Raw genomic sequence first — 16,605 nt, 5'->3', positions numbered from 1 at the left:
CAGTATTTGTTGCCAGTGCAACATGATAAAATGCTTGTGTAATTGATAGTAAACTGCAGAATTGACATTGTAAGGTGAGAACAAATAAAAAGAGTATACTTCTGGTTAGCTTTTTCAAAATTGCTGAGAAGGAAATATAAAACCAAAAAGAATTCAGATGAAGGGTATGCTTGCCAAGAGGAATATTCTCCCCTGATGATGTGCTTGTAATTTCCATGCACAAATCTGTGCAAATAGAGGGGAAAAACATAAATTCTCAGTTAAAATGTAAAGAAAGTAAAAGAGAAACTTTGAATAAAAGACACTTATGTTACTCTGACAGTATAACGACTGGTGTGAGAAACAGGCAAAGCCGCTTTGCAAACTATGCTTTTTGGGACTGTTCATGCAGTCCAGGGGCTTCCATTGCTTTTCTTGTCATTTACAGTAGTGTTCTGAAAGATTGGTCTGTTTGTGCCACATTCGGGATAAAGAACAACTTCCAGAATAACATTGTGTTTCTTGAAATTGTGAAAATCATCCAACTTCATTTATTTTTTTGCCTGTTCTATATTTAGTCAGTTCCAATGTGCGTAACTAAAATTCCTTAGCAAAGACATTAATGTATGCCTTGACACTTATAGATCTATAATTTGCTAAAGATAAAGCATGTCTTTATTTCTAAAATATTTAGAAAGTTGAAAAATAAGGAAAGTCTGTACTACTTCATTGGAGTCATTGGCTATGTGCCATGTTATTTCAGTGGCGAATTTGGCCTGAGATTTTTAAGAGGAAAGTATATTTATTATTCTCCAGATTACTGTTTTAAGGTAACTTGTATGTTAATATTCTCACCTCAGTAAAGTATGCATTGGTAGCAACATAGCATTGGTAGCAACATTGGTGTTTATTTCTATATAGCTATTACAGAAAGGATGCATTTTCTGTGCATGTTAAATTAATGCATTTATGCCAAAGAAAAATGATTTACAATTCAGTAACAATGGATTGAGTCCTTAGTTTATGAATTAAAATACCAAATGAAATGTGAGGCAAAAATTTTAGTGTGCCCAGCACAGGAAATTCTCATAATAAATGGAAAATTTCATTGATAGTTAAGAGATTCTTTCGGTCTTGGTTTAATGTGTCATACCAACAGTATTGCCCAGTTATAAATTGGGGCCAAACTGTTGCCTTACCTTACCTTGTACTATGGGACACATTAGCGTCATGGTCATCACATACCCAGGCTTTGCAAGGGAGGGGGCTCTGCACCAGATTTCTAGTAAATGTAAAATGCGTCCTCCTTCTTCTAAAAGTTCTCTGCAAATCCTAGTCTTATGTTTCACTTTCCCTATTCTCCCCGCAGGGGGTTGCTGCAGTCCCACATTGAGGTGGATACACTCAATCAGCCTGTGTGACCACACATATCATTCAGTTTCTTTAAATGTCACATAGCCAGCCTGATTCCCACACACATGCTGAAATGTCTGGGAAGGCCACTTGTCAGTTGCCTTTCCATAATGCCCCATTTCTTATATAGCATTTGGGTGGGATGTGGTCTCAGATTCCATGCTTGGCACATAGACATTAGGTAAGGTAGCTGAGAGGATGGTTCCCCTCAAGACTCTCAAAAATGTCCACACCTGTAAAGTTCTGCTATGCTCAACAACTGCTGAGAGTTTCAGGCCGTGTGCGCTGCTAGGAACTGGCTTTTTCCCAATAGGAATGCAAACATATATATAGGAGTCTCATAACTCCTGTTAACAATTATGGAAAATACAAGCATTTCATCAAGAGGGCAGTATACACCAGAGTGTGTGCATGTTTGTGTCTGCAGTATTCACACTTACACATGATTTTTGCAATCTGTTAAGCAGAGATATATTTGGCACCTAAAGTATGTCAGAAGATTGCACTATGTCATCACTCCTATAAAGCAGTACTCTGAAAATGGATGCATGGCATTCACCAGTCAACTTCTCTGTCAATGAGACATAATGTCAAGAAGTACCTTATTCAGGTGCAGTGCTTCTGCAAGTGCTGCCATAACCATAGTAATAGCACTTGCTATAGAAATGCTTCCTCAGACGTGGTGATGTCCATTGCTCCTTCCAAAATAATTGTCCTTTCTGCAAGTCTTTACAAGCCCACGCATTTGGCTGAATCAAATTTCTCTGAGTGTTTTGGCCCATCCCTAAGCATCAGATGTGTATCTTTTCATCCTTTATGCAGGTTTAAAAGGTATGTACACAGTATAGTGGTTTATGTGAAATTTATTTTTACCATGTAAACTCACATTTAACTTGTTTCTCTTTCAGTATTTTTTGTTCAGCTGAGCTTCATGCTTTTAACTTTCCTCTTTTCTACAAGGTAAGTGGATTAGAATGTTTTGAGCAGATGTACAGTATAGAGTGTGTATATCTATTTATGCATACATTTAGGGGCATGCTTCCAAAACGGGTGATTTCAGTCTAATACTTGATGCTTTTGCTGCATCTCCCCCATTAGCATTGCAGAGCCAACACAGCTAAGAGAGAAAGAGCTGAATTCTATTCCTTCTTGTGCATTTTCTACCAAATGGTTAATCAAGTTCCAATCAATTACTCCTATTGAAAGCAATGGATTTGCCCAGGTGTCACAGATGCGAGTTAGAGCAGCCACAGTCCTTGCTCTAAGTTCTGCTGCCTGAAGCAGTCCCTAAGGTACCATTCTGCTGATTGGGGATTGCTAGAGTGCAACATACTCTGGCTATGCCCCCTGCCTAAAACACCCCCTATCTAGGAGGGAGGGTGCACGTGGCATAGAGCCAGCTCTGCTAGTTTTATGCCACTAGGGTATTCCCTGTGAGAGGGGAATCCTAAATGATCCTTTAGGGCATCTTTAAGTGCCTTTTGTAATGTTGGCCCTTTCCTGGACCAAGGATCTGGCCCAGTTGTTGAACCCCACAATGCCATTTTTACAGGACCTTGAGTAGGATGCTACTTACACTGTATAATAAATACATATCTGGAGTTTCAGGAAAAGCTATTTCCCATTTGGATTGAACATATGACCTCTACTGGGCAATCATATGCCTCTGTTGGTCACTTTTCCAACCTTCCTGCCTTAATTTTATCCTATAAACCTCAAGCCCAGCTTCTCTCTCAATAGATAGAAATGTATCCTATATCTCCTTACTGTCTGTTGGTCAGTTTTTACAAAGGGGAATTGGCTGCTAATGTGATACAGAATGTATATAGAAGTAACCTTGGGTGGATTTAGGTTGTGGGAATTTATCCATTAGAGAGTTTGCCATAACTGAGAAAAAAATCTGTTTAAATAAAAAAAAAAAAACCACACTGCTGTGCATCTTTGGGTAGAATTATTTCTGTCAGTAGAGCTGATCAAAGTGTTATGAATATGTGTATGGGTACTTAAAGTGGTACATTTGATCAAAGATGTTTTAAGCAGATTTTTGCTAAAAGAGATTATTAAAACTTTCTTTTCTAGGAATAATTCTGGTTTCACACCAGCAGACACAGTGGCTATCATTTTTTGTTCCACACACAAATCCCTCACCCTGGGTAAGTCATTATAAGAGATCAAGTTTAGCTTTTCAGTGCAATCACAGTAATTCGCTTTGTTGGAAATAGTTGTTAAATCAAAGTAGTAGTTGTTTGTGTGACAAGTATGTGAATGACACAGTACTAATATTGGTATATTAATGGTAACGTTTTTGCACAGGGTAAATAAATGTTTATTAAAAAGGAGACAGCACGGTTTTCTCAACTGGGAGTTCAGTAGTTGTACTGCAGTGCCATTAATCTGCTCTTATTTTAGAGGGAGCTACTTCATTTTTTACTTGTGATGTTCCCATACCCTAATCCAATATTGATAAAGTTTGAGGTTCATTACTCATAATGTTCTGAGTTATTCCTACACCGTCACCCCAGAAGGATATTGTTGCTCAAAACTGCTTAGCATTTGCCGTGCACAAAGCATTTAACATATTCCAAAATAGATCACTAAGGACAGTTCTGTTTTCTGCGTAGTTTTAGCAGCTTAATTGTATTTATCTGAAGTCTGCAGTGTCTTTGGACTGTGTGTTTTATTTATTACAATTCAATAGTCAAAAACATTATTGAAGTATTTGTCATTTAAAATTACTTAGTGATAACAAGCATGGTCTGATAGAAACTTACAAAATATAATTAAAATTGTTATGTTTAGATGGCATGATAGTGCTTCATTCCTGTTCCTGCTCTCTTCTGCTGGTCAGTCAGTGGCACTATTGGTAGCTGTATGTTTTCTCATTTCTTTCCAAAACTGGAAAATGTTTGTTTGATAAAGTACAGTATATATAATTGAGTATCAACCTTTTCAAGCCTGTAACTATCAAAGATAAAACTTTAGTTATTAAATGGAGTTGGATATATTGGAAGGAATGGTAACCATGATCTTTACCATTGAGTAGCATTTGTACAGTTACATTTTTATATACAGAAAGTATTTATTTTGATTTCTTTTAAACTGCCTGGATACTTTGAATTAATTTTTAATAAAATCAGTTTGCATTGCTCTGAGTACAATTTCAGACAATCTGTAGTATGTATGACTCCTCTTTCATATAAGTATAGCACAGTATAACGTGTGTGATTAGCCCAAGTTACCTGCAGACCTAGGGTACAACTGTGACCTAACAGAACAAAGGGCATTGATTTCAACTACCTAAGAATGTGCAATTATTTTATAATTTTTATTGAAAACATGATTTTGTGTGTAGACTGCACACACTTATAAAACTTCTGTGCAAATAAAATCACTACAGTGGGTGCTTAAACATGAGAAGCCTCCAGGGGATTGCTTTCACCCAGAAAAAATGAGGGATCTGTGTTCCTCTGTCACTAGTTGTTCTCATGCTAAACCCTCCAGCATAGCCCTGCCTGAATCACGCACTGCATACACTGAAGTCAGTGCTCCTTCTCTCCATCCTTTTCCCCATTAGCTTGTGACTCAAGCCCCTTTTATTATATTTTTATTTTCTCCCTGAAGCTACCTGGTTCCTAGCTCCTAGCAGCTGCTGAATTAAAAGTAACTGCTCTCCCTGAGACATCTAAGTTAGTCAGGTTTTGCGTGTATTTTGTAGTGCTCTGTGCACGTACAACAGATGTGGGAAAACAGCAGCCAGCTAAAAGTTCAGGACTCTTTGGAACCTGTTTTCTCCAGCACTCATATAATTCCTCTCTACTAATACTTGTAGCTAGTATAGGCAAAAAGGTGTGCAAGTTGATAGGTGGTGGGGGTGGTTGGCCAAAATAGTGCAGCCCCTCCTCTTGGGTGTAAACTTTGCCACAGTTATGTTAGCCTTTGTCAGCTTCGGGGTAGATTGCTTCACTGGGGTTACCCTTGAAGAACACTTGGAAGTTCCAGCTGGTGCCTCTTGCTGAAGTTGGCCTCCCCAGTGGGCAGATAACTGGGAGCACTCTCATGCTCTGGGCGTTTGCACTAGCTTACGGTTTAAAGCTCTGAATAGCCTAGCACCCAGCTAGCTAAGAGATTGCATCTGACCCTCTGTTACATCTCTGCTGTTAAGATCAGTTGCGTTGCTCTTGCTGATGGTTCCTGGAGTTTTGTTGTAAGAAACCAGAACCAAGGCATTCTGAACAGAGCACCCCCATTTGTGGAAAGTGGTCCTTTTGGCAGTTCACCAGAGCCCATGGTTAGCAAGTCTGAGGGCAGTGTCTGTGCCTGTTGTCCATCAGTTGCCAATTACTACTTATCCATTGCCTCTGCATTTTTGTTTCTGTTAATTATTGCTTGGGTGTCCAGATACCATATCAAAGGGAGCTGCATAAAAAATGCATAGATATGTAAATAAATAAGTGGATGGTGCTTATCAGAAAGATCTGGATTAACAAAGCTTTAATATGAAAATTGCCCCCAAAGCTAGTGGCATAAATAGGAATCTTTAACCTATGCAATTAACATTTATTGTAAAGTTATCCCAAGTTCCTCTCCCGGTCTCTGGCAGCATTGCAGGGGTAATGTGTGTATAACAATAAACTGTTCTTGAATGACAGTTCAGTGTACCAGATCCTTGTTTACTTAAATCAGAAACCCACACTTGCTCCCAATGAAATCAATGAGTTTTGCTTTTGACTTTAGTGGGAGCATAATAGGTAGAAGATGCCCATTCTATGTCGTTGTTCCATCACACTTTACAAGGAATATTTACTGTAAAGCATGCAACAAAAACTGCACTCACGTGAGTACTTCTGTCTCCAACACCACAGTATGTGAGAGCAGCACTGCAATTCACAATCTTGTTTTAAGCCCATTCCGGGCGATTGTTTTTATTTACCTTCAAGACATGGCCATTAAGCAACTGGTAACATATAAGTGACCTCCTACAACAGTAGCTTTATTTGGGGGCTTGAAATTGGTTTTTCTCATCTTGACATTTGAAGCTCTGATAGGTGCTTCTTGTCCATTCCCTGGGGATTTTAGAATGGAACCAACAGAAGAGGAGGAAGAGAGGACAGCTTTAAAGCTTTAGAAGTGGTAATAGGAGAAACACCAGAAGACTTCTGTAAGATATTTCTCCTACACCATATTAAGAAACCAACTAATTCTCATGCAATGCATGCTCAACTGCCACTTCCAATGCTGAATTCATGAAAAATTGCTCACTCTACACTGAGACAAGTGCTGTCCCCATAAGCCGGGGTTTATTTTATATACTGAACAGCTGACACACCTATTTTTCCTCAAAGATCAGGGTGCAGGGCATAAGGATGAATTACACTGACTAGGTACCTTATATTTTTCATTCAGTATCATAAACTGATTAATATTTCTTAATATAAATGGTCCTTTCAGTGGTTTCTAAATAGTATACATCATGTTGGCACACAAAACCATATTTATTTCTATTTCATTTAACTAGTGAATTAGGGATATAAACTTACAAATAGTGAAGATAAATGTGGTATCCTCACATATTCCCCCACACTTTGTTCTTTCTCTCCTTCTCCCCATATATACACAGTACATGTGAGTACACACACATGCAGACATTTGATTCATGGCTTTTATTAGTGCATTTGCCAATGATTGATTAGTACTTAGTATTAGTACTTCTTCTATTGATTGATTGCAGATGAAGTGACTATTTGACCTTTAATTATGAGTCTTGCTATTGAAAATGACATTGAGCTATGGCTTCACATAATCCATCTGGAAAGCCCGACATGATGCCATTCCCTGGAGTTCGTTCAGCAAGAAAGAGGAGGCCTGAAGGAAGTACAGAGCGATCAGTATGGTTCATCTAAAACAATACTGCAGGCTTTGTTGCCTGCACTTGTACATAGTCTCTGGCTAGTGTAGGAGATTATTGTATCTTTTATAGAGAGGGAATTACTAGCTACAGGTCACCACTTAAAAAAATTTAAATGCAGACTCGCCAGTAATTCAGTTTTTAATTTAAACCTTCATAATAGTTGAATAACTACAACCTATATGTATTTTATCCAGCAGAAAATGAAGAGCTGCTACCTACTCTGGCTATCACAGGTGCAAAACGTCAGCATAGCAGATATGATTGACAAAGGATTGTTAAAAAAAACCCTTATGGAATTAGGATTTTGTTTTCAATGCAGCGTACATTTTCTCATTTAGATGGCAATAATGCAATGGCTTTTTAGATTCTTAAATAAACCCAATTACGTTTTTCAGTTTATATAAATATTCTGAGGAAGAAGCAGTATATTTATTTATTTTGGTCAACTTTACTTGAAAATGTTTGTGGTTTAATTTCATTTGAAGGTTTTTTCTGTTTTTGTTTTCTTTTTTAATAAAAATGGATACACTGTTTTATTGCTTCGGTGCAGAGTGGACAATCTATGTTTAGACCATTTAAAAACAAGGTAGGGTGCTGCTGCATTTGCCTATTTTATGACAATGAGAATCTAGCTGCTTTAAATATAAAAAGGCCAAAAGATTGGATTCACATTACAGATTACAGGCTGTAATAAAATAAGGCTTCTTTTAATTACTGCATAAGAGAAAAGAAACACAGTGAAACCAGAAATATTGCCAAGTTTCAGCCCAGCGTTAATTTGTATAGTCAACCATTGCAGACCCACTAAATATGGAGTTGAACCTGCAGGAATAATGAGCACTTCTTGCATGGTGCTGAATGCTCTCTGTTCCCAGTGACTTCAAGTTTGTGCTCTGTGGCCCTGATTCAGCAAGGTAATAAGGCATGTGCCTAATTTTAAGCATATGAGTGATTCCATTGACTTCTCACATAGAGTTCACAAAGGGTAATGCTGTGCAATTGCTGATGTTCTCTGAAGGCCTTCATGTGTGAGGTTATGGAGGATCCATCTTGTAACCCCTTTTGTTCAATATTTATATGACAACTAAGAGGCAACATTTTAGGCTGCATTATCATCCGCTTGCTGCTGATATTTAGTTTTATGTCTCCTTTTCATCTAACCTGATTGAAAAAGGGATCTAGGTGAAAGTGACCTGCCTGCATAAGAGAGAGATGATTCTTGTTGGTAGGGGATGGCATTTGAAGGAACAGATGGCGGGAGGCTGTATCTGGACCAAGGTGTACTCCCAACTTCCACCAAAATCGTTAAAATCATAGGGGTCCCGTTGAATCCATTTTTGCTTTTGAATTCCTAGAAAGATATGAAATCTCACAAGGGCTATTACTATAGCCCTCTCGTTCCCCACTCTATCCTCCTTACTGTGCCTGCGTAAGAAATCTCCTGGCCTTCTAATGGGTATTGTGAGAGCAAACTACTATGAAGAACTGGTACCAAGGATAAAGTGCCTACCGTTAGTGTGGGTTCTTCAAGTTCAAATCTGTGTTCCTGTGGTCAGTTTTAAAGTTTGTTTTTTGAAGTTCTTTTGTGTCTCTCCCCTTGCCACTAGCAGGGCGGTTGGGAGGGCTTTCTCCCTTCCCAGTAGGTGGCACTTATTTCAGAAGATTAGGCCTGGAGAGGCTAACGGTGCATGAGTTAGAAATGAGAGCCTGGCACAAGAGGACAGTACTAGGACCCCCAGTTCATGTACAGAAGTTCCCAGTACCTGTAAACAGTTCTGTTATTGTCATTTAAAGTCATTGAAATTATTCCCAAGCTACATTGCTGTAGCTGAAAGCAGAACCAAGAAGCCAAAGAAAGTTACTCCCTTTTTGATGCTCCTTTCATAGACTCTCCTCCCTTTTTGTGGCTGGCTGACCAACGAACCCATTAGTCTTCTCCTAAAAACTTTAAACTATTTCCAAGGAAGGAAAGAGCTATCTAGTCTAACTAGAAGCCATGTAGGCCTCCTTGCATGGCTGGTCAGTTCTCTAGGACTGGCTACGTACTTGCTTTCACCCTCCCACCCTTGCTCATTTGAGTCCCTACCAAACATGTGCTTGAGGTACAATATTATTTATCAAGTCATCGTTATGCCCTAACCAGTCACCACCTTCCTTTCTCGCTAGACTCTGAGGGGAGGCAGAACTTGATTGTCGGGACTTGCCAATGTTTTAAAGATATCACTCCACTGGGGACACAGACAAAAACCAAATCCATTTTCAAGGCTTCTGGGATTGAGATAGCTTAAATATTTTCCTCCTACATAAGCCTCTGCACCCTCTCTCCCCCACTCCCCAAACCGAGCTGGCAGTTTGCAGGCTACAGCATTCCTACTCACCCAGAAGGGTTATCCCCAAGGGATGGCAGGCAGTTTAGCCACAACACCATGCATTAGGCTTTTTGCTGGCATGTGGTGAATATTCAGCACATTCATCATCACACCCATCGGCCGTGCCCATTTATTTAGCTGTTCAAACCCCCCTGCGCACTCACCCCAGTCCGCTGAAGTTGTGGACTTCGCAACTTTTTCCTTCTGCCAAATTTCCATCACCAGGGCTTTGCGCCAAGGGGCTTTGCCATCGTATGCTGACCTAGACCCGCCAGTGACTCTGGCCCCATGTTCTTGTATAGTTGTATATTTTAAAGTATTATTATTGGGATAAAGTGAAGTGCCCTCTGGCTTGCCAGGTTAGTGTCTGGGAATTTCAGATTGACCCTCAAAGTGAGCATTTACCATATATTTCAGTATGACAGTTAGAATCAATAGGCAAGTAAACATATGGGGTCCAGGCACAAATCAGAGCAGACTCAGCCCTGCTCTCATGTGCCAGCTAGTAACAGCTTCTGGAAGTAGCAATGCTCTGGCAACACCTAGTCTCCCATCGTGTCCACATGCTGGCTAGCTAAGTCAGCTTTATGGCCTCTTTGCACCACCAGAGCAGCACAAAGGGGCTACAGTGAGGGCGTATATTCAGGAAGATAATCTGCTAGCAGATCTACCTCAAAGAAAGAAATGTCAGAGTTTAAATGAGGCTTAGTGGCACTTGGACACAGCACATGCTTTTCTAATGTTGTGTTTGGCATGAGATTCATGATATCGTATGCCTCCTCTGTTTCTGTTTACTGAATTTTCATCTCTCTTATGATTCTAAAAGGGTAACTTTATAGGAAATTTGGGAATCTCCTTTCTTATGTGCCCTGAAACATATGCTTTTTGATTAGCCTTTGAATGTGGGCAAGAAATCCAGCACTGGGGCTTGTTTCCCAGTGCTTCCTATTCATCTGTACACTCTGCCAGTAGTAGGTTTTTTATTAATATTTAGAAAGTTTGCCTCCAGCAGTACTAAAATGTGCATCAGAGAACAACAGTTGTTTACTGTGTTTGAACTGAAGAATCTCACCCAGGAGATCTCATTCACTTGAAGTTTACATCTCTCAATCTCGATTTGCAAAAAGAGATCGATGAATAACAATTGTCATTTCAGAGTTGCACTTCTCCAATTATTTATTTGGTTGTGTGTCTTGCCAGATGTACACTTAATTGGATCAGACACTAAAAACCAGATTGCAGGTTTTTAATGACAGCAAGCTCATACCGCTTTATAATAATAAAAAAAATGCTACAAACACCCAGCTGTAAAATTATTATGACACAAGAGCCCTCCCAACCCTCTCTCTCCACCAAAATGGTTAAAGTTAATTTATCTACTTTAAGAAACTACCTTATACTCAGCAGATAGCTGCCAGGTTACCCTTGGGGAGATCCAAGTTTGGACATGACTCAAGATCCCTTTATCCCAAGCAGGCAGAGGCTACAAATGTCACCTATAGTAAAGAGTATTAAAGATGTCGTTGAGTCTCTGTGGGAGTATCACATCTACATGTGCTGCTCTCAATGCACCATCTGGTAGCCAGTCTCAGCTGCTGGCTTCAGACACTTATGGAACTGTGGGTGCAAGGATATTAAAAAAACACTTGGAAAAAGTAGTGGCCCTGTTACAAGGGGAGTTGCTGGGAGCTTGGAAAGGAATAACTTCAGAGCTGCAAGTTGCACAACTTCCACCACCATCGTAATTCTCAGCATTTTAATGTGGAAAATAGACATAGGACAGTATTTCTCTCTCCTGTGGATAAGAACATAAGAATGGCCATACTGGGTCAGACCAAAGGTCCATCCAGCCCAGTCTCCTGTCTGCCGACAGTGGCCAATGCCAGGTGCCCTTGAGGCAGTGAACCTAACAGGTAATGATCAAGTGATCTCTCTCCTGCCATCCATCTCCGCCCTCTGACAAACAGAGGCTAGGGACACCATTTCTTACCCATCCTGGCTAATAGCCATTAATGGACTTAACCTCCATGAATTTATCTAGTTCTCTTTTAAACCCTGTTATACTCCTAGGTAGATGAATAGAGGACTGTTGGCTCCAAAGTCCCTGCCCAAGTGATGGGGAAAGTAAATCTTATTATCCTTTGTTCTCCAAAAAAAGATGAAAAGTTGTGGCCAGTGTTTTCAGATTCTGGTATCTGGCATTTCCATGGCCTAAAAAGAGTAAAAGGAGGGAGGGAGAGGAGAAGATGTTTCGTTTATGCATCTGTGTTTTCGCTTGCCTTGATGCATAAGGAGGGAATCACTGTGAGTTTCATTTCTTGCATGCACTCAAATACAATAGGAATAATGTATATAAGTATTTCCATAATATCTATTTTAATATATTAAATGAAACTCACTTAGCCAAAACTTTGATGCCTCCACAGATCCTGGCATCTGCTGTGCTGGAGAGAATAACTGTGTTCAAGGGAACAGCAAATTAATAAAACTTTCAATCTGTAGGATATTGTCTGTATCTCTGTGCATCCTTCCATTTATCACCATAATATCTGAGGCACTGACATGGCTCTGTTTCATAAAAGTATACTAGAAATATAGACAAAAAAAGGTGTTTCTGCAGTCACTGAGTACACAAATGTCAATAGCTTTCATGTTAGTAATGAAGTACAAGACAAACCTCTGAGTGTGCACTGAATGTATTGTCTGTGTGAACTATGACTTGATATACAGGCAGTAAAATGTCTCTGAAGTAGACCAAGATCAGCTACACCATTGCCATGCATATGCTTAGGTCCCATTGTAGAGATAAGCTAGCGTTTAAAATAAGATTTATGGTGGTTTGATTCATTCTTGAATGACCTGTTAATTAATTATTACAATATTGTCAGATGGGTTAAGGTGTTCCTGAGTCTAAGGCAACAGTCTTCAGTTGTTGGTGTTTAATGTTTCATTGTTAGCATTTGGTGAGATTGCTCAGGTCATTCATTAAACATCACTTCCAATCTGAAAACACCCGTCGAAAAACCATAAATAGATCAAACAGAACATTCTCTCTTTCCCCCTTTTACATTTTTATTTACTTAAATCTTTGATAGTCGAAGATGTACTGATTCTTGGTAGCTACATTTTACATTGCAGAGTCTAATTTCTGTGGTAATATGAACAAGGTGAACCAGTGACCTGAACAACTAAAAACTAAAATTAGTAAAAGCATGCCTAGGGCACTAGCTTTTCTCCATCTTTTCCTTTAGTGTTAGTGACAAAAGAAATATCTATCCTCATTCTTCATTAATCTTCCTCCTCTTCCTTCACCTTTATATGTATCACAGACCCATTGAATCTCTTGCAGCCAGTATGAATCTCACACAGACAGGGCTGAATTTCAGAAAGTGATTCTCCTGCATCCCCCCAGGTAACTTTGGGGCCAATGTAATATATTAACAGGGTACTCAGTGATTCATCTGTATCCCAGTAGTGCTGTGCTCCCAAAGGAGGTAACAGGCACCCAGTCTCATGCTAGAGCCGCGTGAGCTCTATTTTGAATGCTCTAGTGTCATTGGCCTAGATTCACAAAGGTTCTTTGGCACCGAAGTCCCAGCTTTAGGCTCCATTGCTATTCACAAAACTTCTGCTGAATCCTGTGGGTGCCTAAATGCACTCAGCACCTAAGTTTTTGCAGTAAAAAGTTCTCTCTGCTCCTTTGTTTCTGCCTCTGGACATGTGTGCGACTGCCTCAACTCTGGGCACGTATCTCCCACCTAAATCCCAGAGCAATTCACAAACCAAGGAGGACAAGGATTCACCTGCATAACTCGTGTGGGGCCTGATCTGGCTTTGCGCACACCTATCAGACCAGGCCCCTCAAGCAGGTTCACACAAGACAGCGAGGGTAATGGGAGAGGAGGGAGAGAGAGAGGACTTCCCTCACAACTTTTAGCCCAGTTGTTAGGGTACTCACCTGGAATGTGGAAGACCCCCCGCCCCCGTTCAAGTTCCCCCTCCAACTGATGAGGAGAAGGGATTTCAACAGGAAAGCCACCTAGTATGTTGGCTTTTGTGAATCTCTCCCCATGTAGGCACTAACTCAGGCTTCGTGAATCGGAGTGTTGTTCCTGTGATTTTCCAGGCACATAAAAGTTAGGTGCCGCAACGCTCAGCATCATGACTCCTGAGTATCTTTGTGAATCTAGGCCATTGTCCTTTCTTCAATGCACAGCATGAAAGTCAAGTATTTTTGTTCATTTGGATAAATGCAGGTCTGCCAAAACTTCCATCTGAAGGACTGTCCCCCATTTGTGACTTTCTCATGTTGTCCCACCATGCTCCTTTAATCTCTCACCATTTCGTTGTGCAACTTCCTCCTTAGACATTTTTTTCTTTTGCTGCTGCCTCAGTTTGTCCCTCTTCCTCCCCATGTTGAAACTGAATTGAGATCTGAAAATGTATTGAGTTCCTCACCTCTTAAAATACTTTCAGCAAGGGTTTCTTTCAGCATAATTTAGATGCTATCAAGTAGGCAGTGGCAAAATAACCCCAGCTGCACCTGGACTCATCCCAGTCAGACTTTAGCCCTAGATATGGCATCAAAAAAGTGCTAATTGCACAGATGAAGGATCTTCTTATGCCCATAGGCAGAGGGAAAATATCCACGTTAATACTTTTAGGATGGTCAGCCACCTTTGATACATTCAACCATAAAGTGCTGTTGGTCAGGCTACAAACCTGGACGTTGTTGATGGAACATAAGAACAGCCATACTGGATCAGACCAAAGGTCCATCTAGCCCAGTATCCTGTCTTCTGACACTGGCCAATGCCAGGTGCCCCCGAGGGAATGAACAGAACAGGTAATCATGAAGTGATCCATCCCCTGTCACCCATTCCCAGCTTCTAGCAAGCAGAGGCTAGGGAAACCATCCCTTCCTATCCTGGCTAATAGCCATTGATGGACCTATCCTCCATGAATGTATCTAGTTCTTTTTTGAACCCTGTTATAGTCTTGGCCTTCACAACATCCTCTGGCAAAGAGTTCCACAGGTTGGCTGTGCCTTGTGTGAAGAAATACTTCCTTTTGTTTGTTTTAAACCTGCTGCCTATTAATTTCATTTGGTGACCCCTAGTTCTTGTGTTATGAGAAGGAGTAAATAACACTTCCTTATTTACTTTCTTTCACACCAGTCATGATTTTATAGACCTCTAGCATATCCCCCCCTTAGTCGTCTCTTTTGCAAGCTGAAAAGTCCCAATCTTATTAATCTCTCCTCATATGGCAGATGCTCCCTACCCCTAGTCATTTTTGTTGCCCTTTTCTGAATCTTTTCCAATTCCAATATATCCTGTTGGAGTTGGGGCGACCGCATCTGCACACAGTATTCAAGATGTGGGCATACCATGGATTTATATAGAGGCAATATGATATTTCCTGTCTTATTATTAAGGCTACATTTTAGTCACGGGTATTTTTAGTACAAGTCACGGACAGGTCACAGGCAGTAAACAAAAATTCACACCCCGTGACCTGTCCATGACTTTTACTATATACCCCTAACTAAAACTTGGGCAGCAGACTGCAGGTGCTCTGTCGGGGGTGGTCAGGCACGCAGAGGGTGCTGGGGGAGGTGGGAGAGGTGACCTGGGACCCCTGCTGGTGCTGGGAGGGGAGAGTTGGCAGGGCTGGCAGGGGCTCCTTTCCTGGCTCCACATGTCCCTGCAGCTCCTAGGCAGCAGAGGGACCAGAGGGCTCCACGCCCTGATCCCACCACAAGCGCTGTCTGCGCAGCTCCCATTGGCCGGGAACCGCAGCCAACAGGAACTGAGGGGGCGGGGCCTGTGGGCATGGGCAGCACGCAGCGCAGAGCCCCCTAACCCCTCCTCTGCCTAGGAGCTGCAGTGGGGCCATGCCAGTGGGAGCCAGGGAGCCTCCCACCGTGAGGTAAGTGCCTCCCCGCACACCCCAAACCCTTGCCCCTAGCCTGAGCCCCCTCCCACCCACCCAAACTGCTGCAGCTGCTGGCCCAGGGGATGCCCAGCTCAGGCAGCCCCTAAGCCAGCACCAGTCGCTGCAGAAGTCACGGAGGTCACAGAAAGTCACGGACTCCGTGACAGACTCGCAGCCTTACTTTCTATCACTTACTATCTACCCCTTTCTTAATGATTCCCAACATTCTGTTTGCTTTTTTGACTGCTGCTGCACATTGAGTGGATGTTTTCAGAGAACTATCCACAATGACTCCAGGACCTTTCTTGAGTAGTAACAGCCAATTTAGACCCCATCATTTTATATGTAGAGTTGGGATTATGTTTTCCAGTGTGCATTACTTTGCATTTATGAACATTGAATTTAATCTGCCATTTTGTTGCGCAGTCACCCAGTTTTGAGAGATCCTTTTGTAGCTCTTCACAGTTCTTACATCATGCACAAGTGGGCAGAGAGCTGAATATAGTTTTCAATGGTCAGCAAATAAAGAATGATTCACACCCGGTCTAGACATTATGTTAGATAGGACTCTCACATATCGCGATCATCTTACAAAGACAATGACTAAGGTCAAAACGCACAACAACCTGCTTGGAAAACTGGCCAGAACGACATGGGCGCCAACACCCAAACATTATGCACTTCAGCTTTGGCACTCTGTTACTCAGCAGCGGAGTACTGCGCTCCAGTATGGGCTTGCTCATCTCACACAAGGATGATCAATGTACAACTTAATTCCACCCTGCGTATTATTTCAGGCACACTTAAATCTACTTTACCATGGTTACCAGTTCTCTGCAATATTGCTCCACCCAGTGTTCGCAGAGATGAAAGAGTAGCAAAGCTCAGGACAAAATTGCATGATATGCCACATCTACCATTAATTAAAGACTTCATTGATCCACCACATGGTCGTCTGCCCTCACAGCACCCATTGTGGCTAAGTTTACCAGGTGAGGG

General features: G+C 41.2%; 1 protein-coding gene across 1 annotated transcript in view; it reads left to right on the top strand.

The window, feature by feature from the left end:
- Positions 1-16,605, top strand: part of SLC10A7 (solute carrier family 10 member 7) — a 187,813-nt gene that overhangs the window by 154,627 nt on the left and 16,581 nt on the right. The window contains exons 9-10 of the mRNA XM_026647842.2: positions 2,301-2,352; positions 3,472-3,545. Coding sequence (XP_026503627.1) covers positions 2,301-2,352; positions 3,472-3,545 — 126 coding nt within the window. The remainder of the gene's footprint in view (positions 1-2,300; positions 2,353-3,471; positions 3,546-16,605) is intronic.

This window comes from Terrapene carolina, unplaced genomic scaffold (genome assembly GCF_002925995.2).
Source record: "Terrapene carolina triunguis isolate 2854851 unplaced genomic scaffold, T_m_triunguis-2.0 Scaffold66, whole genome shotgun sequence".
Classification (NCBI taxonomy): Eukaryota; Metazoa; Chordata; order Testudines; family Emydidae; genus Terrapene; species Terrapene triunguis.
This window is presented reverse-complemented; position numbering and strand designations above follow the sequence as displayed.